The 20339-nt window shown below is 44.7% G+C and overlaps 1 protein-coding gene across 1 annotated transcript; it reads left to right on the top strand.

Moving 5' to 3' along the window:
* The first annotated feature begins 1888 nt into the window (after positions 1-1888).
* On the top strand, positions 1889-17365 carry LOC142570917 (ipis-1-like). Its single transcript, XM_075679216.1, has 4 exons — positions 1889-2271; positions 6739-6906; positions 13549-13713; positions 17036-17365. Exons 1-4 carry the CDS (start codon positions 1978-1980, stop codon positions 17318-17320), a joined length of 912 nt encoding a protein of 303 aa, XP_075535331.1. The 5' UTR covers positions 1889-1977; the 3' UTR covers positions 17321-17365.
* Positions 17366-20339: the final 2974 nt, after the last annotated feature.

Here is a 20339-nt window from a genome sequence, read left to right as displayed (position 1 = left end):
ACAGGTGTTGACGACGTGTTCTCGGAGGAAGTGCACGCGCTACGTTACGAAAGCAGCTCGTATACGCTGAACAGATGGCGGATTTCGAACTTTTTGATCCATTTGAAACGTCGTGCCCGGCATTACTTTGGAGGAAATTTGCAAGCACAACTTGGAATCAGCTAGCGGAAGACATTCGAGATCGTCCAGTTAACTAATTTACAGTGGTTAATTGAACATGTTAAAATTTCACTCTGTGACTGCGAAATTGACACCGGGCTGTGGCAAATTTGCATGCATTTCGCAGACATTCTAACGCCATCACCACCTCCCAGATATCCGTCAGCAAGCCCTTGCTACGAGTTATATACAATCAGGGCTGGGCAAAGAAACTTTGCAATTGTATCATGATACGATACAAGATACTCGGGCAACAAGTATTTTAAATACAGATACAAGACACTAGCGCAATTATTGTATCCGTTATGATACTTCCCACTTGTATATTGAGATACTTCGATACATTCGCAAATTTCTTACTATAGATCTACATATATAATGTAGCAGGAAACGCGTAAGCACGAAAATGTTTGCTTGGAAATTTCTTAACTACGACCAACCTTGTTTCACTTGAATGAAATGTTTGTTAGTATCTAAAAATGCTGCCTGTCTTGCTCAAAGCATAACCTTCTCATTCCGGAACAATTTATTGGGATTGCTTTAGCTACTTAACATAAAAAACTATTTATACGCTGCGGTAAGAAGTTATTGCTTGTCGCTTTTGTAATTGATTGGAGCCGCTGCACTGCTTTTCGACCAGCTAGCGGCTTGCCCTCTAAATACGCGAACGTTGATAAGAAGCCTCTGCACGATGGCGCAAATACCACTTTGGTATTTTGCCTTGTCCGTCAAAGTATTACCGTTCACACAATACCAGATCAACGGACAGGTGTGCGGCAACAAACACGCTGGTAGTGGCATTTATTTTGACGCGTCATGCATACAGAGAGCACGCAAAGTTGCAATGAGCTTTGATATGCTAATTACTTGCTGGCGCGAAGCGTTCGTTAGCGACATATTCGTTGACGTGCAATCCTTTTGCCATTTTTCTTCGACGAGAAAACTTGTGAAGCCCGAAAACGTTTCATACGCTTGTAGCGGCGCAAACCGTCGTAGGACACCACCGCTATTCGCACTGCCACTTAGAGCTCCGATTACCTGGTCATTTGTAACAGTAAGAAATTTAAGGTTGAGCTAAAAAAAAAGATAAATCTGTCTAAGTAAAATAAGAAGGTGCTCCCGTATCACACAATCACAGTGGTTACGTGGAAACACGATACAGGCTGTACCACTAATAGCTATGGCATCTAAGCATGAAGTATTGTTAACTTACCTGTCAAGGTCAGACAGAAAATTCAGTGCCTTTGGAAATTCCGGTTACTTAGTGGCAGCAGTATCAGCTTGAGAAGCGGAGTTCATCCAACGTTTATAGTTTGGCACGGTGATGTTGCGATACCAGTATCTTGTATCTTAAGATGCACGATACATTCTTCCATGCATAGGAAATACAGATACCCGTACACTTTCTGCCAGAGGTATCATGATACAGATACAAGATACCCAAAGCGTATCTGAGATAGTATGTAAGATACATCTATCTTCGATACTGCCCGCCACTGTATGCAATAGTTCATTACCTGCTCTTTGAAAAATGCAGCTAATTGACGAGTAATCGCGCAAGTAGGCGTTTAGTCAGGACAGTCTGCCCTTTCCTGTCCATAGTTTTTTTCGTCTCGGTGACTAAACGTGTTCATGCTCGTCGGCTTCACCAATCTGTCCTCAGTCATACCGAAACTCTTAATTCCATTATCCCGTCTTCCTTCGCAGGTGACACGCCTGTTGCACCTTACGTCGCTAGACGCGAGTCTGTCGGCGTACTTCGTGCGTCGTGATCGCGTCGTGCCGCGCTGTCGCAACGACGGTGTACACTCGTTTGACATGGCCTACCAGACCGTCGTGCACTACGACTACCACTGGGTAGGTAACGAGGACGACAACGCCAGGGCGTCGGCGTTCAGTCCCACGGCCGTGCGCGCGTCTCGCATGCCGTGGGACTTCGAGCGCGAGCCGGAGTCTAGCCGAGCCGACGCGGACCACCACGCTCGATGCTACGCACCGTCTTTCGCGCCCGATGAAATCCTGCCCAGGGGCACGGTGACAGAGTCGACGCACCTGTTGCTGCTCAGTGTGATCGACTTCGAAGGCACCTGGAAATACCCGTTACGCGCCAAGGTAACCTGAGCTTTAAGCGAATTAAGCCTTTCCTTACCCACTTTACGGAAGTTTGGCGTAGTTGTTTGGTTTGTCGCCGAGTAAGCTGGGCCGATCTCGAAGACCTCCTCCCTCGCGACAACGAGGCATGCACCTAGGTGTTCCCTTTTGGCCGCTCTGCCAGGCCCTGCTCTGTCGAGGAGCACTCGTGCCGAGAGCGAGAGCGAGAGTGACGTGGCGTCTGGCGATCTCCTCACCCCTCACGCAACACCTGGCGCGCTATTGCGGCAGCAGGTATTCCCTGGTGTACCTTTCGCCCACTCTGCTCCGTCGAGGAGCAGCTGGTGACGAAGCCAGTGGGAACACTGTCAAGGCGCCACTCGTGACGCGGCGTCGCAGTAAACGGCAATGCGAGCTCGGGTGTCGTTTCACTGCTACAGAGGGCTTTTTCGCTCAATGGGACATTTGACACTTTCGCATCATACCTAGACTAATTTAGCCAGCCGAACCGTTGCCGTCGGCATGGCCGCGAGGTTCCGTACGAAGTCCAAGGGCGATAAAATCGTCACCGCACGCCGTGTGTTGTATGTCCGAGTGAAAGCGTGCGAGGGTGAGCTGGCAATCGCGGCTCAATTTCGCGCACGCAAGAGATGAAAGCGGCGAGGAAGCGCGCTGTCTTCCGTTGCGCGCAAGAATCCTGGTGGAGGGTAGGGAGGGGGGCGCGTTCTACTCTGGACGGCCCTGGTGGCCGCGCCCGTCCGCCCATCAGCATCATCATCATTATCATCATCATTATTATTATTATCATCATCATCATCATCATCATCATCATCATCATCATCAGCCTGGTTACGCCCACTGCAGGGCAAAGGCCTCTCCCATACTTCTCCAACAACCCCGGTCATGTACTAATTGTGGCCACGCCGTCCCTGCAAGTTACAGCGGCCCGTCCGCCCGGGCCGCTGTAACTTGAAAGCCATATGCGACGAGGACAGAGTCCGCGGCGCTTTTCGCGTCTTAATTCGCGTTGATGCGAGACGCAGCACTAACGTTAATTCGTTCGCTGCTGCCACACTTCCTAATGTCCAGCGTTTTGACAACGAGTTATCGCGGTTATCGAGTGAGATGTGTTCATGTTTCTTTGTGCGCCTGGGACACCATGGTTGTTAATTTAGTTAGTATGCTTATGTTTAGAAGTGTATACGGCCGATGAAACTACTATCCGTACTTCGTAAAGCCAGCTGTCCACTAATTTTGCATCTCAATCGATCCTTTGCCGTTTGTGCGAAACTGAGACTTTTCTTTAATGCGTTAGCAACAGGAATGTCAAAGTGGAAAAAAAAAGTATACGTGTGTAAAGTGTGGAGCCAGTGACGTGGTATAAGTAGAAAGCTGATGGCAGAGCTGATAAGAACTTTCATGTGTATGCGTGTGTTATATATATAGTGCAACTAATGATGGGTCTGCTCAGGGCCACTGTCAGTTGCACTTCGCTCCTCGAATAGGGAAGAGATGTGTCGAGTGAACTCATGAACAACAGTTTGCAATATGGTGAACGCTGTTTAAATTGCGGATCTGGTAACTAAATGAGCTGCGACGTAATGCTAATGCATTTCTCTCACATTAACCTGTAATTTTTTTTTTACGGAAGCCGATCTCAGAGGCAGGTCGATCTTAATAATGCTATCGCATTACTGTCGCTTTGTGCAACTTCTTTCCCATAGAGTTTCTTACAATAATTACTACAAGGAAATCTGGCGCTGCACTCGTTCAGCGACCATGGGAATGATGGGAAGTATGTGGGTTTGTCTTTTCTTCGTGCTTGTGGATTCATACGTTCTTATGCCTTCGTTTATTATGCTTTATCTGCCTTCATTGTCCTAAATTTTATAGCAATCTATACTTGTCTAAGTACAGAATACTCTGCGAACATGCACAATCGATACTAATTGCAGTGGTTCAGCCTCTCGAGGTCTCCAAATTGAAACACCCCAAGCCTCTGAACCAGCTGGCTTGCCCGCGATAAATTTATAAGGGCGTCGTCCTACGCTGGTGGATGCATGCTTCCGTGGCAAGATGGTTTCAGTGGTGGGCTTCTGCGGTAGAGGTCCTGCGTTCAAATCTTTTCGACGGAAAATTGTAAATATCTTTACTTAATTATGCGATACGACTTTGTTCAAAATGACGCGTTTTCAATGTCACGAAGCCGCTTGAAGCCAGAAGGACGAAATTTGGGCAAATCAGTGTACTACCCATCATTCCAATGCTTGCTGAGCCACCCCGCTTGCAGCTCCTCTATACAATAGCGCCAGAGTTCTCTCTGGTAATCCTAATATGAACCTCTGCGTTCTTTGCGTCTACTTCTAGGTATGGCGTCGGTGCCTCGCTGGAAAATATTTGCGAGCAACATATTTGCCGCCGCACATACTACCTATGAACGCTCATATTTTGCAAGATCGTGCTAGATTACTTCAGCCACGTAATGGGAAGCAGAGAAATGCCGAGTGGTCGAATAGCTTCGAAGGTTATGTCAAGGTGTCATGCTGGATACTGCATCATACATAAGTTAACTCGTCTTCGAATGCTCTTGATTTAGAATGCTGCTGGTCAATAATCACGTCTGTCAGAGGGGTAGACTAGAGGGTGTTCCACTGTGTAAAATTTTCAAACGAACAGTAAGGCCAACAACATGTGCCGCTTGAAGACAAAGTGCCATTCAACACTACATAAAATTGTATCAGGCGGATACATACACCTTGGACGCGGCATACAACTGCCTCAAACCAATTTTCTTTTTCTGAACAGGCTTACGTTAAAGCATCCGCGGGTCTTGCAGAACAATTGCAGAACCAAGCCTCACGAGTGGAATCGTTCTAAAGATTTGATTAATGATTTAATACTGTCCACAGTGCTTGTGTGACGCGACACCAAACGCGCATGCTTTTGACTTCCTGAACTTTCTAACTTCCATTAATGATACCTTGCGGAGCTTGTCAACAAGAAAAATATCTAGCGTAGCGCCGTTAAAGCCTGGCCATCCAAAAACTTGGTGCACATTCACGGCGCGCTGGGCCTGCAGCAGGCATGGGTGGCGCTGATTAGCCGCCAGCAAGTGCAAAACTCGCATAAGGCTACACCTTGTCAAGCTATGATAAATTTATGAAATGTGCGAGTGGCTGCAGTTGCGCACAGCACAATAACTCTTGATTAGTAAGCCGTGCCCGCCATTACATGGCCACGTCTTCTTTTTGAGGCAGCACTTTTAATGAGACACATTCTTCTTCGAGTGCGGCCGCTGTGTATCGGGTGTCTGGACGAGGTATTTCACTACTTTGGTGGGCCGATCCCGGTGATAGTACAGCATATCTGGATGTTCTCGTGGGCAGTTGCTTGTGATAGTGCAGTTTGAAATTACGTGCCACTGGCACAACTGGGCACGCGCACTGGGGCCACTGGGCATGTGCCACAGGGTTTAAGTGTTGCAATGGTATATCTGCCAGTTAGAACACTGCCTTGCTTATTACAAATAGAAGTGCCCTTCAGCATATAATCTCTACATAATCGTTCGCTACACGACATTTGTATTATTCATACAACTGTTTTCTAGAAATCATGAATGCTTCGCATAACGTAGACGGCAAATGCATTTGAATGTTACAGGTAGCTTTGTCTTTGTCGGTATGATGACACCACAGTACGATTTAATGCTGCATTTCTGTACCGTTCTGTAATATACTAAACCGAAACATTAAACACAAGATACGCTTGCGTTACACGTTGCATACACGTGCCTGATTAAGCGGTATCCGCAACTTCAACCATTTGAATGACTGAATTCCGTTTTAAGCGCCAAAACCATGATTTGTTTATGAGGCACGCCGTAGTGGCGGTCTCCAGTATGATTTTGACTGCCATGGGATCTTTAACGTACCCCCAATGCACGTCACACGGGCGTTTTCGCATTTCGCCCCTATCGAAATGCGGCCGCCGCGGTCAGCATTTGATTCGGATACCTCGTGCTTAGCAGCGCGACAGCATAGCCGCTAAGCCACCGCGGCGGGTCACGGCCATTATCGCGCATGGATCCATTGAAAGAGCGCCACGGAGGCTATTTTGCTCCTTTACGTGTTGCTATAGTTACCTCTTGAATCCACAAAGTCTTGTTAGAAAAGTTCTTACAGCTGATATACTGTCTCGCTCGAGAACTTCTTACAGTCGAATTTCAACGGTCTGTTAAGATTGCACGTAGTCACCTAGAAAGCAAATAAAAAAAAAAAGCCTAAGCATATGGTGTAGCGCACGGTGGGTTCTAAGGCTGCACAAGTTTTCTTGCGGAGGTTTAGCAAAGGTTTCATTAGCGGATCACTATAGAGATCGGGATGCCCAATGGGATTTGTAGGAAAAAACGAAACACTCCATCTGATGAGTTGTGTCGTTCTTGTTGTAATGCCCTCGTGTTTCTCTCTTTGTCTTGTGTTACATGCTCAGGCCGTGGAGCAAGGGTTCTTCTACGAAAGTCCCCGTGCCCCAATCACGGTGGGCGCGATGAAGATGACTGGGCGGTTTAGAGTGTTCGATGCCAGCAAGAACTTCGGCGCCATGGTGATTGAAGTACCCTACGAAGGTCCGAAAGGCACCTTCAGTTTGCGCACGAAGGTGGGGCTTGAATGGATTCAATCGATGCGATGAGTCTGAAAAGCGCTGTAGCTATTACTCTCCGCAATGTAGCCAAATTATGTACTGCCAGAGAGTGGCCGGTGCACATTCTGTTGAACGTGTTAATCACAAAAGCAGCGCTCGTGCCTTCCTTAGGCGACCATGCGCTTCTGGCATCTCAAGTGTCCACTTGACTGAACTTTACCCGGGCACAAATATGTCAACATGATTAACTCAGTGCTACAAGAAAAGGTTTCTGCCGTAAGGGCAGTGGTAATGTGAGATCTTATTCTGGTTGTTGCAGAAGTTTGCAAAAGTAGTTGGTCTAGCAGCATCAGCGATATCGAGCATTTCACCCATCAGACAGAACAGATCAAAACCCAGCAGCAGAAAGAGCCACGCCCTGAAGATCACATGCGCCGTCACAAATGTCTTGATAGTTTGTTCATCTGTGTCGCAGCCTCTCTAATCTTAAAGCAAGACTTGGCAATGTTTCAAGGTCTTTACGATTTCCTTATACTCATGCGCGAATGAAAGAAAAAATTTCTGGCTCTCCCTTAGTCGAGAGTAGATGTAAGCATGAAATGGCAACCGGCATCGCAGATTGGTTGGAGATGGTACTAGCTACAATCTTAAAATAGGTCAAGTGCAAGCTTGCGACAGCACAACACAACACCGCACCACACCATATTGTGCATTGTTCTATATGAACGCTGTTGAGCTAGAAGAAGAAAGCCTGGCGAAGGCCGCACGACAGGCACCGAAAGACGCCAGGGAGACGGAGCGCACTGCCCAGCTAGAAGAAGAATGAAATGAATTCTGGTGTTTTACGTGCCAAATCCACGATTTGATTATGGGGCAGGCCGCAGTGGGGGACTCCGGATTAATTTTGACTGCCAGGGAATCTTTAACGCACCCGAAATGCACGGGACATGGGCGTTTTAGCATTTCATCTCGATCAAAATGCGGCCGCCGCGGCCGGCGCCAATCAGCGTGGCGCCATCTCTCGAGGCGGCGCAATACCCGCGCCGCAGAAGTCGCGGGCCGCTGGCGTTCAGTGCTCAGCGCCAAAAGATGACAAGGAAGTGCCCTCTATCTGCCCTTTGGACGTCGCTATTGGAAATGATAAATAAAACTTCAGCGTACTAGAAGTTACAGCTTAAGTGATATTGTGAGCAAGCATTAGGAAGAACTCGGAAGCAATATGTTTTGTAACTTGTTTGGGCAGTAACTAGCGCATGTAATGCAGTCCTGTACAAAGGGTTGGCAGCCAGAGACCGCATTTTTTAATGTTTTGACTGGTTGCCCGGATCACATTTTGTTCCTGCAACATGTCATTGCTTATTTGGCCGTGTTGTGGCTGTTGTACTGATGTAGGACGCCGATTCAGTTCGCAACTAGTCTGTGGTAAGCCATTTGCCTTAGTCTTTTTCTGTACGCAACTAACTCACCATGTATTTGCACATAATGACACTTAACGCACAAGGATTTCGTAGCAGAGAGAAGTGATTCACTTCGCCCACGAGAAAAAAGTCGACCTCCTCTTTCTTCAGGAGTGTAACTTGAGAAACAGGCAGCAAGTTAAAAGTTTTTGGGATGAATTTTCTGTAAAAGCTTATTTTTCATTTAGCCTCGGCAGATGTCGCGGTTTAGGAGTGGTGATTTTTCGTAGGGTGCTTCTGCATGAAAGTCACTGCCTATTTGATTTGGAAGGTCGTGTAATAGCTTTTGGTTTTTTTCTGGGGCGAGAGGAAAGTTAGGGCATTGAATGTCTATGGACCCACCGTACGCTCAGACCGTAATTACTTCTTTGCGAGACTATCCCCATTTTTGTTAGACAACCACCCATTCTTTATCGTTGGCAATTTTAACTGTGTGCTCGACCCTATGCGCGACTCACGAGGGCCGAGACAAAACGCTTCCAATGCTCATGCAGCTGAGTTATCTCGTATAGTGAAAGAATACAATTTATCGGATGCCTGGGCACATATGCATGGTGGAAGTTTTGGCGCCACATGGCAGCAAAGGCAATCACAATGTCGCCTAGATCGAATGTATTTCCCTCCTGAATGAACAACGCAAATTGTCCAGTGCCGCATTCTCAATCTCCCCGCGGACGCCTGGCACATTTCAGATCATCGAGCTTTCGCTTTCGTGTTGAACCACGAAGGAAGGTCAGGTGAACGCAATGATATGTGGAAACTAGACATTGCTTCGTTGCGCGACCAGGCGAACCTAACCGGCCTAAAAGAGCCAGTAGTTACAATAGTATGCGATTATGAATGCAATATCGAAGCGTGCGATACTCTAAAGGAAAGGTGTAGGTCATCATGCATAGAAGCTAGCAGGAAACGAAAAAGAAAAGAGGCTGAACAGCTTTGTGAGTGTCTGAGAACGGTAAGAATAGTACGAGACGGTGGCTCCCAAACACAGTTAATGCGCGAATACCTAGACCATCAGCCTGAAAGATACCATAGACATATGAGCTCGTACTCTCGTACCTCTGCAAAGGCGTGGACGACGAACAGGCCAATTTCTGATCCTGAGGTTCTGCGGCTGGCTCGTACGTCCAGCAGGAGGCAAAACGGGAGCTCTTTTATTGAAAAGGTTGTAATAGGGGCACAGAGAGCGCTGCGAGGCGAGATAGCGAAATAATTTTTTGGAACTGGTTCTCAGACCCATTTTCATGGAAACGATTTACAATGCTTTACTCTTGTGTGAAGAAATTCCGGATTTTTGCGCTAACCCTCTTCAAGTGGAAGATACAGAAGACTATAACTTATTGTCTCCAAAAATTCTGCAAGACGTTTTTGGTGTTATACGATCTGTGAACAGCGGTTCAACACCCCGGTCCAGATGGCTTACTAGTCGAATTTTACCGGTCTCGCTGGGAGGAAGTAGACACTGCCTTAGTATCGCTCCTTAACGGCGTTCTTACACGGGAAAGCATTCCTAGATTGTTTAATCGGGGCCGCGTAATGCTCTTGCCAAAGCCAGACTCCAACCTTGCAGAACCCTCATCCTGGAGGCCCGTAACGCTGCCCAACGCAGACTATAAAATATTGACAACCCTTCTTGTAAATCGCATGAAGATATTATTGCTGAAAATAGTCAGTGTACATCAAACATGTTCCGTGCCTGGCTGCAGTATATTTTCGTCTCTCAACTTAACACGTGATATCATATAATACAGAACAGCGCGTGAACCTTCAGGATTATTAGTAAGCTTGGACCAAGCCGAAGCGTTCGAACGCTTAGAACACCAGTACTTATTTGAGGTTTTACGATGCTATAACTTCCCTGAAGGGTTTGTACACATCCTGCGGATGTTGTGTTCGGGAACAACAGCTGAGCTACTACTTAACAGCATTTTGGCACCTAGATTTGATGTGACAAGGGGAGTGCGGCAGGGCTGTCCTTTGTCACCCATATTGTTTGTGCTTGCGATTAAAGTTCTAGTTAGTTTTGTGCTGCAATGCATAAAACAGCATTTTATTTGAAAACTGGAAGAACCACGTATTTTAACGGCAAGTTTGACGGTGCATATCTCGATACCGGTGCCTAACTCAGAATTCTTTCTTAGTCAATATTCTTTGCAAACTCACTATCCACAATTAATAAATATACAATATAGGGTGTACGTTAATTAGTAAAAAGCCTAATTAATGAAATTTTGTTAATTAGCTGATTACACACTTCAGTGCTTATGAGAGTAATATCCAGCTCACTGTGTAATTTAGTTCAAGGGTTAAAACTGTGCTACCTGGCACAGGTGATTCGTAAAAATTTGGTGCAGCTAAAAAAGAGCACTTAGTTCGCCGTCGCAATGACAACACTAGATTCGGAACATCCGCACACTTGCCCCTGCTCGTTGTAACCTCTGAGTGTTGCCAGGCAGAGAAGCAGAGGACGAACCCAGCGTGAGCGGGAGCAATCACGCGGGTCACTTAAACGATCGCTTGCCATCAGGTGCTTGGGCGCTTTTCCTGTGATGGACCTTTATTTTTTTAAAGATACTTTTAAAAGTTGTCATGCGATGTTCCTTCAACACCTTTATTTTTCTTTTGCCTATGCCCTTGTATGTCCCTCAAACAATTCGGTGGTCATAGCGTACAACAAAACAAGGGTACCGAAGCTATTCGGAACGACACTTGGCAGTGACCCCCCCCCCCCCCCATCAATACTATAGTAATAAATACTACAGTAATAAATACTACAGTAATAAATACTATAGTAATAAGCTAAATGAGTGTAAAATAAATTTGAGAAAATCGTGGAACATAATAAATTCGCTAACAGGCAGACAAACAAAACGCAACATAGATGAAAGCATAAGAAATTATTTCCCCAGAAGAAAAATGGATAAAGTAGCAAACGAATTTAATAACTGCTTTGCAAATACTGTTAGGAAATTCAGGAAAATTCACCTAGCGCTGCATATGACATAGCAATCATATCAAACGTCAGCTCTGCATATTTGAGTGAGGTAACTGACGTCAACGTTTGGGATGTAATAAGGTCATTTCCCATTACTAGAATGCCAAGATATGATGGCATTCGATTTCGTGAGATAGTCTTCAACTTTGCTTGTCTGAAGAGTGTGCTGCTATGTATCTGCTCAGAAGTATTTAGAATGGGCAACATTCCCAACGCAATGAAAATAGGTTTAATTAGACCAATTTACAAAACCGGTAAAAGGCAACAGTGCGAAAACTATAGACCCATAGCAATCTTGCCCACATTGTCGTGTGTGCCAGAAAAGCTTGTACACAAGAAAATGGCATCCTTTAGCGAAAAGTTTCATCTGTCGTCTAATTCACAGTATGAGTTTCGTTGCAAAAGAAGCACAATCACGCTACTAGAAGACTTTGCAGAGGTAGTTAACAGTGAACTAGATAAAAATAATATAGTAATTGGGCTTTCTTTAAATCTGAAAAAAAAGCGTTCGACACGTTAGACCACGATTTACTTAAAAATTTGCTTAAATAGAATTCTGCGGGACTTTCGTAGAGGTGTTTGAAGGCTACTTCAAAAATTGATATCAGGTCGTTCGAATTCAAAACATAGACAGCGAATTAAGACACATAAAGCATGGAGTCCCACAAGGATCCGTACTAGGCTCACGGCTTTTTAATTTGTATGTGAACGATTTAGCCCATCTAGCGCTGCACTCAAATTTATACTAATTTGCGGTTGATACTACTTTAATATTACCCCATGAAAATTTTAATGAATGCATTACTGTGTTACAGGACGATATACACAAAATAATGGCATGGTTTGAGAACAGCTACATATTTGTGATCGAAGAAAAAACGCAGTTAATCTGCTTTCACAGCTCCCGTACAAAAACGTGCAGCTAACTGAACATCTTTACTTGCATAGTGAATGCTGCTTTGGGTGCTCTTTCCAAAGTATGCAGTATGCCACAAAAATAAAGTACCTTGATGTTATTTTCGATGAATATTTCTCATTTGTCCATCACATGCAGCATGTAGCTAAAAGACTCTGATCAGATAGTGATCAGATGAGTATGTGACGTTAGGTTAAGAAAACTCACATATAAGGCTCTAGGTGAAACCATATAACGCTATGGCATTACGATCTACGGACTTTCTTCGCCATGCAGGCTAAACGTGTCAAATATAATAATGCAAAAAATAACGAATAACATAGCATACGGACCAAACAACAACTCAATCAGCCACAGTTAGCTGATGGCAGAACATTGTATATTTGATGTTAAACAACTTTTTCTCTCGGTGGTATTTACGAAGCATTATTTTGATGAATTCTTTAAAACAAATAACGTAAAAACTCGTGATCTGCGCAAGACTGAGACATTCGTTCGGGCTAAAGCATTCACGAACTATGGTAAGAGAACGAGATCATTTTATGCACCGTTCTACTTTAATAAAATACAAGTTTCCAAAGTATCGTCATTCAGGACAATAAAATATTTTGTACGTTGCACGGTTGTGACAAGTGGCTGGGAATAATAGAAAAAAACCATGTGACAGGACTTTTTTCGATGAGCTTTCGCCAACAATTCTATAAAACAGACTAGAGTATTATGTTTCTTTCTATGTGTACTGTGTTATTTTTATTTCTAATAGTGATTGGTGACTGCTACTCTTCCAAAACATTTACAACTGTATTTGATGAAATAGAGGGTTGTGCTGTACATATATTTTGCTGCTGTAATATGTCTTTGCCTAAACTATTGCTCGTGCAGGAACAAATACTAGAAATCAGCCGAGCGATGGAGGAAAATGGAGAGGGAATGGAAGGTAGGAGGGAGGGAAATTGTATGATTGTATTATGCCTTGTTGAAGGTAAATACACAGTGGTCCGCATAAAAGCATCGATGCTTTCGCGGACTACAGGTTACTGTTTGTGGCACATATAAAAAATTTAATTTTGCTATTGTACTTTTGAGTTTTTATTCTCTCTTCCCATTGTTTCCTCTGTTCTTAGAGCACAGGTCTGTGTCATTCGGGCCAGAGCACTGCCCAGTCCCGCTCAAAAGCATCATTGCTTTGGCGGGCTGGCAAAATATTTCATTGTATGGTTTGTTCTAATAAAGAAAGAAAGAAAGAAGAAAGAAAGAAAGAACATGCAGGCTGCCCACACATTACGCAGGACAAAGATCCCAAAGTGGCCATGGTCCTCTTTATTCCCGTGGATATGGACGGCCTGGATGAGCTGGAACGTGCCCTCAACGCGGCGAATGCCAGCGAAATATTGTGCCATCTCCGTGAAGTGGACAACGTCGAGCTCACTCTGCCACTGTTTCGAGCCAAGCAGGTCAGGATCATGATAACTGAGAACTGTAGCTATAACCATCCCATAGTTGAAGCCACGGCCGGCTTGCTAATCGAGCACACACTCGTCCTCCACACAGGCCGTTTTTAAAGCACGCGCACCACGGATCCTTTTCCCGTTTGGGGAATGGAAAAATTTTTGTTTTCATACTCCACACATTTCGTTATAGTGTCAATTAGCACGGCTTCACGGCGTATGCGCACGCTGGCTCTCTCCCGGCTTGTCTGCATACGTGCAATAGGGCTGCACCTGTGTGTGCCATGCATCCCACCAGGGCATACGCATTCACAGGTTCAGCCGCTGAAGGAATGATGAATACGACATGAATGTGGTTTTCACACCCCGAATATTGTGTTCGCAAAGAATGTTGTTCGCTAGTATTCTGCCCAGAATACTGTGGGGCTTTCTGGTCAAAACGGCTGACCACAGTATCGTTCCCGGTGACGTCCTTCGCCATAAATGATTAGTTGTGTAAAGCCTTATGGCACGTTAAGGCGCAGCTAGTTGTTGGATCTTTGATGTAGTATAGTAGTATAGCACTAGCTTTGATGCAGGCAACACGATGATACTTGTCACACTGATTAAAAAAGTCGCTTGTCACGCCTCAGAACTTCACCTAAGCTTTTCCTGAAGCTGTAGAAGTGAAAGCGATGCCACGTGACAAGTTAGAATTTTTATTGCCCTGAGATAACGCCAATTAGCTAATTATGTATATAAACTAACGTGGAATCTTACTTTAGGCACCTTGCGCACTGTGTTACATGTGTGTATAATGTGTGAAAGTTGTGGTAGGGGTCGAGCGAAGGTGACGTGTTTCGTGAACTTTAATGTAATGCCAAAAGAAAAACTAAGGAGGGAAGGTAAGGGTGAAGCAGACTGTCAAGTCAGGAGGACATTCAAATTGAGGATAAGAAACCAGAAAAGAAGGTAATTGCCTGCTTCTCGTTATGATATGGAATATGTGGCAATTCGTTCTTGTCTGAAATTTTTATTTGAGAGTCATCTGGCTCTAGCATATATTATCTGCTGTCTCTTATAAGATTGTTCTAGAAAGGTTCGCCTTGTTTTTCTAGGGAAATACATGCTGTGGCTTTCACAATAAGCCGCACCATTTGCTTACTGCTTGAAAAGTACTGCCGCAAGTATTTCGCTGATTTAATCAATGATTCTCATGAATATCACTTCCATGTTTCTGGTCATTCAAATGCCATAGCTAGGCTAACTTATACACTGACAGACACGTTTAAATTCGAAACTGTTACTCGACTTAATTAACGAAAGCTTCTTAAATGTCATCAGAGTTTTCCACAAGAAACTACTGTAGGTACACCTGCAACCCAGTACTTTCGACATGACATTGAAAGTGGCGGATTATAAAACATTAGTTGCGGAATGAATGAATGAATGAATGAATGAATGAATGAATGAATGAATGAATGAATAAATGTTTACTTGGCCACGTGATATCACTTGTTTGTTTTGATGAACGTTTTTGAATAATAGTGCAGAGAGCGAGGGAGTTTTCTAAAACATCACTGTACGTCGGAGGTGCTGTAGTGCAAGATAAATGGGAAAAGGCAGTCAGGTTGCCTCAGTGCGCGTCAATTTTCTCAGCCGAATGTTATGCCATTTCGGTGGCTGTATCAAAAATAGTCGAGATGAACATTCAAAACAGCATTATCTACACGGACTCGATGAGTGCAATCACAGCACTGAAAGCCAGAAACGTAAGGGAACCTTTAATAGCAAATACAATCCATAACTAACTGCTCAAACACAAGGACACGAAATTAAGCTCTGTTGGATAAAAGCCATCATGGAATTAGAGGCAACGAGAGAGCTGACGCGTGCGCTGCTCAAGCCTGCTATAAGGATGTCTGTACTGTAAATATACCCTATGCAGATTGCATGAAGTTAGTAAAAAATAAGCTTAAAGAAAAATGACAGTGTACATGGAATAGCGAAGAAAACAACAAACTACATTTAGTAAAACCTATTCTGGGAGAATGGAGTTCATGCAGGCATCAGGAACGTTCTATAGAAGTAATTTTATGCCGCCTGCGCATCGGACACACACACCTAACACAACTTTCTACTGACAAAACAAGACAAACCCTTATGTGAGAAATGTGGAGATGAACTCACTGTAAATCACACTTTATTCTCGTGCACACAACTCGAACGGCTAAGGAAAGAAAAATATTTTACTGTATGTTACAATGAACGCATTCCCTTCCATCCCAGTGTACTTTTAGGAGATAATCCACTTGTAGGAACTTCATCTGTTTTTAGTTTTTTGAAAGACGAAGCGATCCTAAGCGAAATATAATATATCACAGAACTACTAATTCTAAAAATTCTTACCTAGTTTTTTCACCCATATTATGATGCACCTCACCCACTTTCTCAGTCCTGAGAAGAAGGCTGAGGTCTCCGTTTGATTTGTTGGGCTCCTCAGGGTCCTTGTCCGGATAAGGACTTTCGCTGAGGATAGCCAATTTTTGAAATAAATGATACCATGTGTTTGGCGCATGATAACCTGAGTTGCTTATGCGCCATAAAACCCAATGCAATACAATACTTTGTAGTTGTCTGTCTGTGCTGCCCTGTTTTGTCTACTCGGCATAGTCTAGGACGTCGTTAACGTCTGAGGCGTATATATGAGTTCTCTTCCCAGTTATGATTTTCTTTTCACATGTGGCGACATACACTGTCTAATACATTGGTTTGCAAAACTCATCAGCGTGTCTCGACTCTGGTGAGTGGAGGGTAGCGCTATTGCATTGATTGTTATAGCAAGTGCACTTTGTTGAGGTTCCTCGGTGACATCTGCGATGAGAAGTTTCTCAGAAAACATTCCTACACTCCAGCGCCTTCAAGGAGACCATGAAATCGCCTTCTAATGGCTTCATCCTCCTCCTCCTCCTTCAGCTCCACTTGGACTGTACTTATGCGTCATGCTAGGGCTCCTCGGGTTGAGAAAGAAAAACGAAAAAAAAAACGAGCTTTCTGGTTTCTGGCTTCATTGGACGCCTATGCGTCTGCCTAGCCTTCGATCGACAGGCCCCCTTCAGCTACAGGAATTCACTTCGTTCCCTAAAGCCTCATCAAGAAATTAAAGCTGGGAATCCCCGAGGAATGTTCTTTAAGCACAGTGGATATTTAAGTGGGTTAGTGAACGTTGCCGGCAAAATAAAGGAGAAGTGCCGACTCGAGGGACGTTCCTGGGCTAAATACAGCCTGGACAATGGCCAGGAACTTTATGAATACGACCGCAAATAACTTGTGTCTTGTCCAAACACAGGTCATCGACTTGAAGCAGACACTTACCTCGCTCGGCTTCGAAGCGTGGCACACGGACCAACTGCAATCTCTGAAGCCGAGTAAGCCGGGCCCTCCCGCCGTAAGCGCTGCTATACACGCGGCCGCTTTCCGCGTCTGCACCAAAGGCGCCGCTCCTCAGAAGACCGAGTCGAAGAGGAAGGTGACACGCCGTTTCTCCGTGGACCGGCCTTTCTTGTTCATGGTGACGTGCAGCGACCCGGACGCGGTGCTCCTGCTGGGTTCGGTCAAGCACATCAATTGGTAGATGGAAACTGCACGCGCGGTACTCGCTCCAATGTGAAGGTGGAAATTAAAGGCGTTTACTCGTACAATTAGTGGAAGGGATGATGTGGTGAAGTAGTGATGAACAGATTACAAAGACTTCGTCTATAGTTAGCGATGAAGTTAGATGGGCCTTGCAGGACATGACCCGGGAAAACACGGCCGTAGAAGGCGGAATGACACTCGATTTAATCAAAGATGGGGGAGATATTATGATTGAAAAACTTGCTGCCCTTTATACGCAATGCCTCTCGACTTCAAGTTTACCGGAGAGCTAGAAGAATACCAACATTATACTTGCCGACAAGAAAGGAGACGTTAAGGAACTGTAGAATTATAGGCTTGTTGGCTTGCTTTTATTATTGTATAACATCTTCACCAAGCTAATTTTCCGTAGAACCAGGGCAACACTTGGCCTCAATCAACCAATAGAACAGGCTGGTTTTAGGAATGAATATTCTACAATAGATCAGATCCTTGTCTTCCGTCACGTAATTCACAAATCTGTGGAGTATAATGAACGTCACGGTATGGCTTTCATAGATTATGAAAATGCATTTGATTCAATAGAGATAAGAGCAGGGATGGAGGCATTATGTAATCAAGGAGTATAGGAGGCATACGTGAATATCTTGGGAAATTTCTACAAGGATTTCATAGCTACCGTGTGATAAGCATAAACTTACTTATAACAAAAGGTCAGGCAAGGAGAGACAATCTGTCCAATGCTGCTCTCTGCATACTTGGAGGAGTACGGATTCAAGCTATTATAAACTGGGATGGCTTAGGAGTGAGTATCAACGGCGAAGGTCTCAACAACCTTCCATTTTCAGATAACACTGTGCTGTCCAGCAAAACTGTGGATGAACTTTATCAAATGATTGCGGCCCTAAACCGAGAAAGTGTAAGGGTGAGTCGAAAATTAACATGCAGAAGTTAAGAATAATGTTCAATGGCCTTGCAAGCGAACAAGAATTCAAGATTGCCAGTCAGCCTCTATAGAGCCTGTGCATGCGCACGTTTATCTAGGTCAATTACTCAAGGGGACCCTGGTCATGAGAAGGAAATTTACAGAAGGATACAAGTTGGTTGGAGTGAATGCGGTAGGCATTACCGAATCCAGACTGGGAGCTTGCCACTGTGATTGAAAAGAAAAGTGCGCAATCAATGCATTCTACGTGTCCTAACATAAGGGGCAGAAACTTGGATGTTAACAAAGAAGCTCGAGAAAAAGTTAAAAACCGCGCGAAAAGCGATGGAACGAAAATTATTAGGCGTAACGTTAAGAGACAGGAAGATAGCGGTGTGGGTCAGAGAGCAAACGCGGATAGCTGATATTCTAGTTGACATTAAGAAAAGAAATGGTGATGGGCAGGCCATGTATTGCGCAAGATAGATAACCCGCGTACCATTAGAGTTACAGAATAGATGTCAAGGAAAAGGAAGCGCAGTTGAGGACGGCAGGAAAGTAGGTGGGGTAATGAACTTAGGAATTTTGCAGGCGCAATTTGGATTCAGCTAGCGCAAGGCAAGGGTAATGGGAGATCGCTTGGAGAGGCCTTCATCCTGCTGCGGACATAAAAATATGCTGCTGCTGCTGCTGCTGCTGCTGCTGCTGATGATGATGATGATGATGTAACCACTGAAGACCGGAAGCAGAAAAGCAACTGACGAAGCTTGCTTGGTATGAAGCATCTGGCTAAAGCTGATGGCGTGCTTCAATTATGAGGAAAGGTCCTTGCAAGACGCCTCCTGTAAGCGAGGCATATACCGGCCCCCTTATCCTCTAGAGTTCAGAAAATAGGTGGCTTAAAAAGGTGACTCGGCTACTGCATCACCCATAGAGCAACTACAAGGGGAAAATATGGCATGTTCCCGCCAACGTAAACGTCTGACTTGCTTTGAGAGTTTGCAAAGTATTGGTGCAGGGGGACAGGCCGTGTATGACCTGCAAGTTTTTTTTGTATTTGATAGAGACAGTTATTAAACTCGACAAGACAGGCAGAGTAGCCAGGCTGGCGTAGGCTTTTTCCTGTTACTCTGCGCTGAGGAAACGAAGTGGTGAAAAAAGGGTACGAGGAGTAACAGGTGGGCTGCCACCGCCATGTCAAAGATTTCGTATTAATGAAAGCGTCATAAGAAATTACGAAAATTTCGATACTTTCAGAGCACCGCATAAAGCTAGGAAGCACAAACAAAACTGACATCAGAAAAAGAAAGGTTGGAGGAATTGCAATGAAAGCGGGCGGAGACGAAGACGTGGTCGGGGTATAGTTAAGGCGAGAATTTTGTGTGTGTCAAGGGGGTGGGGTAGGCACAAGGCATAATGAAGGCGATTTCCGAAGATTTATTTCTGTTCAGTCAAGGAGATTCAAAAGGAGCGTAAAGAAGTCGTCTTACGAGCTATGCAATAAATGTTCCTGGCTAAAACTTTAGGTAGGTGCCGTTGGATCAGTCTGCAAGCCTACACAACACTTACAACACCAAACGTATCGTATTTTGGTGCCCCTCAATTGGCCACAAGCCACGAGTCTGTTATTTCATCTTTGAATAAGTTCATTAACACGTCGGGAAGATTATGTAGAGTAAAGAACATAGTGCGCTCTATTCTTTTTTTTTCAACGTTTATGAATGAGTCCCCTCAAAGTTCTTGTTGTGCTTTACTCGCCTAGTTTCGGTTTTGTTTGTGTGCTTTTTAGCCTTCTTTGTCTTTTCTCAGGCGCACTTTTCGTTAGCTCTAGTGTATTTTACAATTTACTTTGTTGCGTTACGTTTCGATGTTCGCTTGCTTAGCAACCTTGTTGCGTACTAGTTTGCTTTTACGTTCATTGTCGTAACAACATACGCAGGTAGGAACCATGAGTTGAGGCGACAAGTAACACAGGGGTCCGTGCTCCCCAACCTGCGTATACAGTGCAAATATGACCTGTCGAACTCACGCGCCTGCGGCGAGGTCCCCGCTACCTCCACTTTCGTAAACATTTGTCTTGTCAACTTTTGCC

This window comes from Dermacentor variabilis, chromosome 2, assembly GCF_050947875.1.
Source record: "Dermacentor variabilis isolate Ectoservices chromosome 2, ASM5094787v1, whole genome shotgun sequence".
NCBI lineage: Eukaryota > Metazoa > Arthropoda > Arachnida > Ixodida > Ixodidae > Dermacentor > Dermacentor variabilis.
The sequence above is the reverse complement of the archived record's forward strand: the minus strand, read 5'-3'. Positions and strand labels throughout refer to the sequence as shown.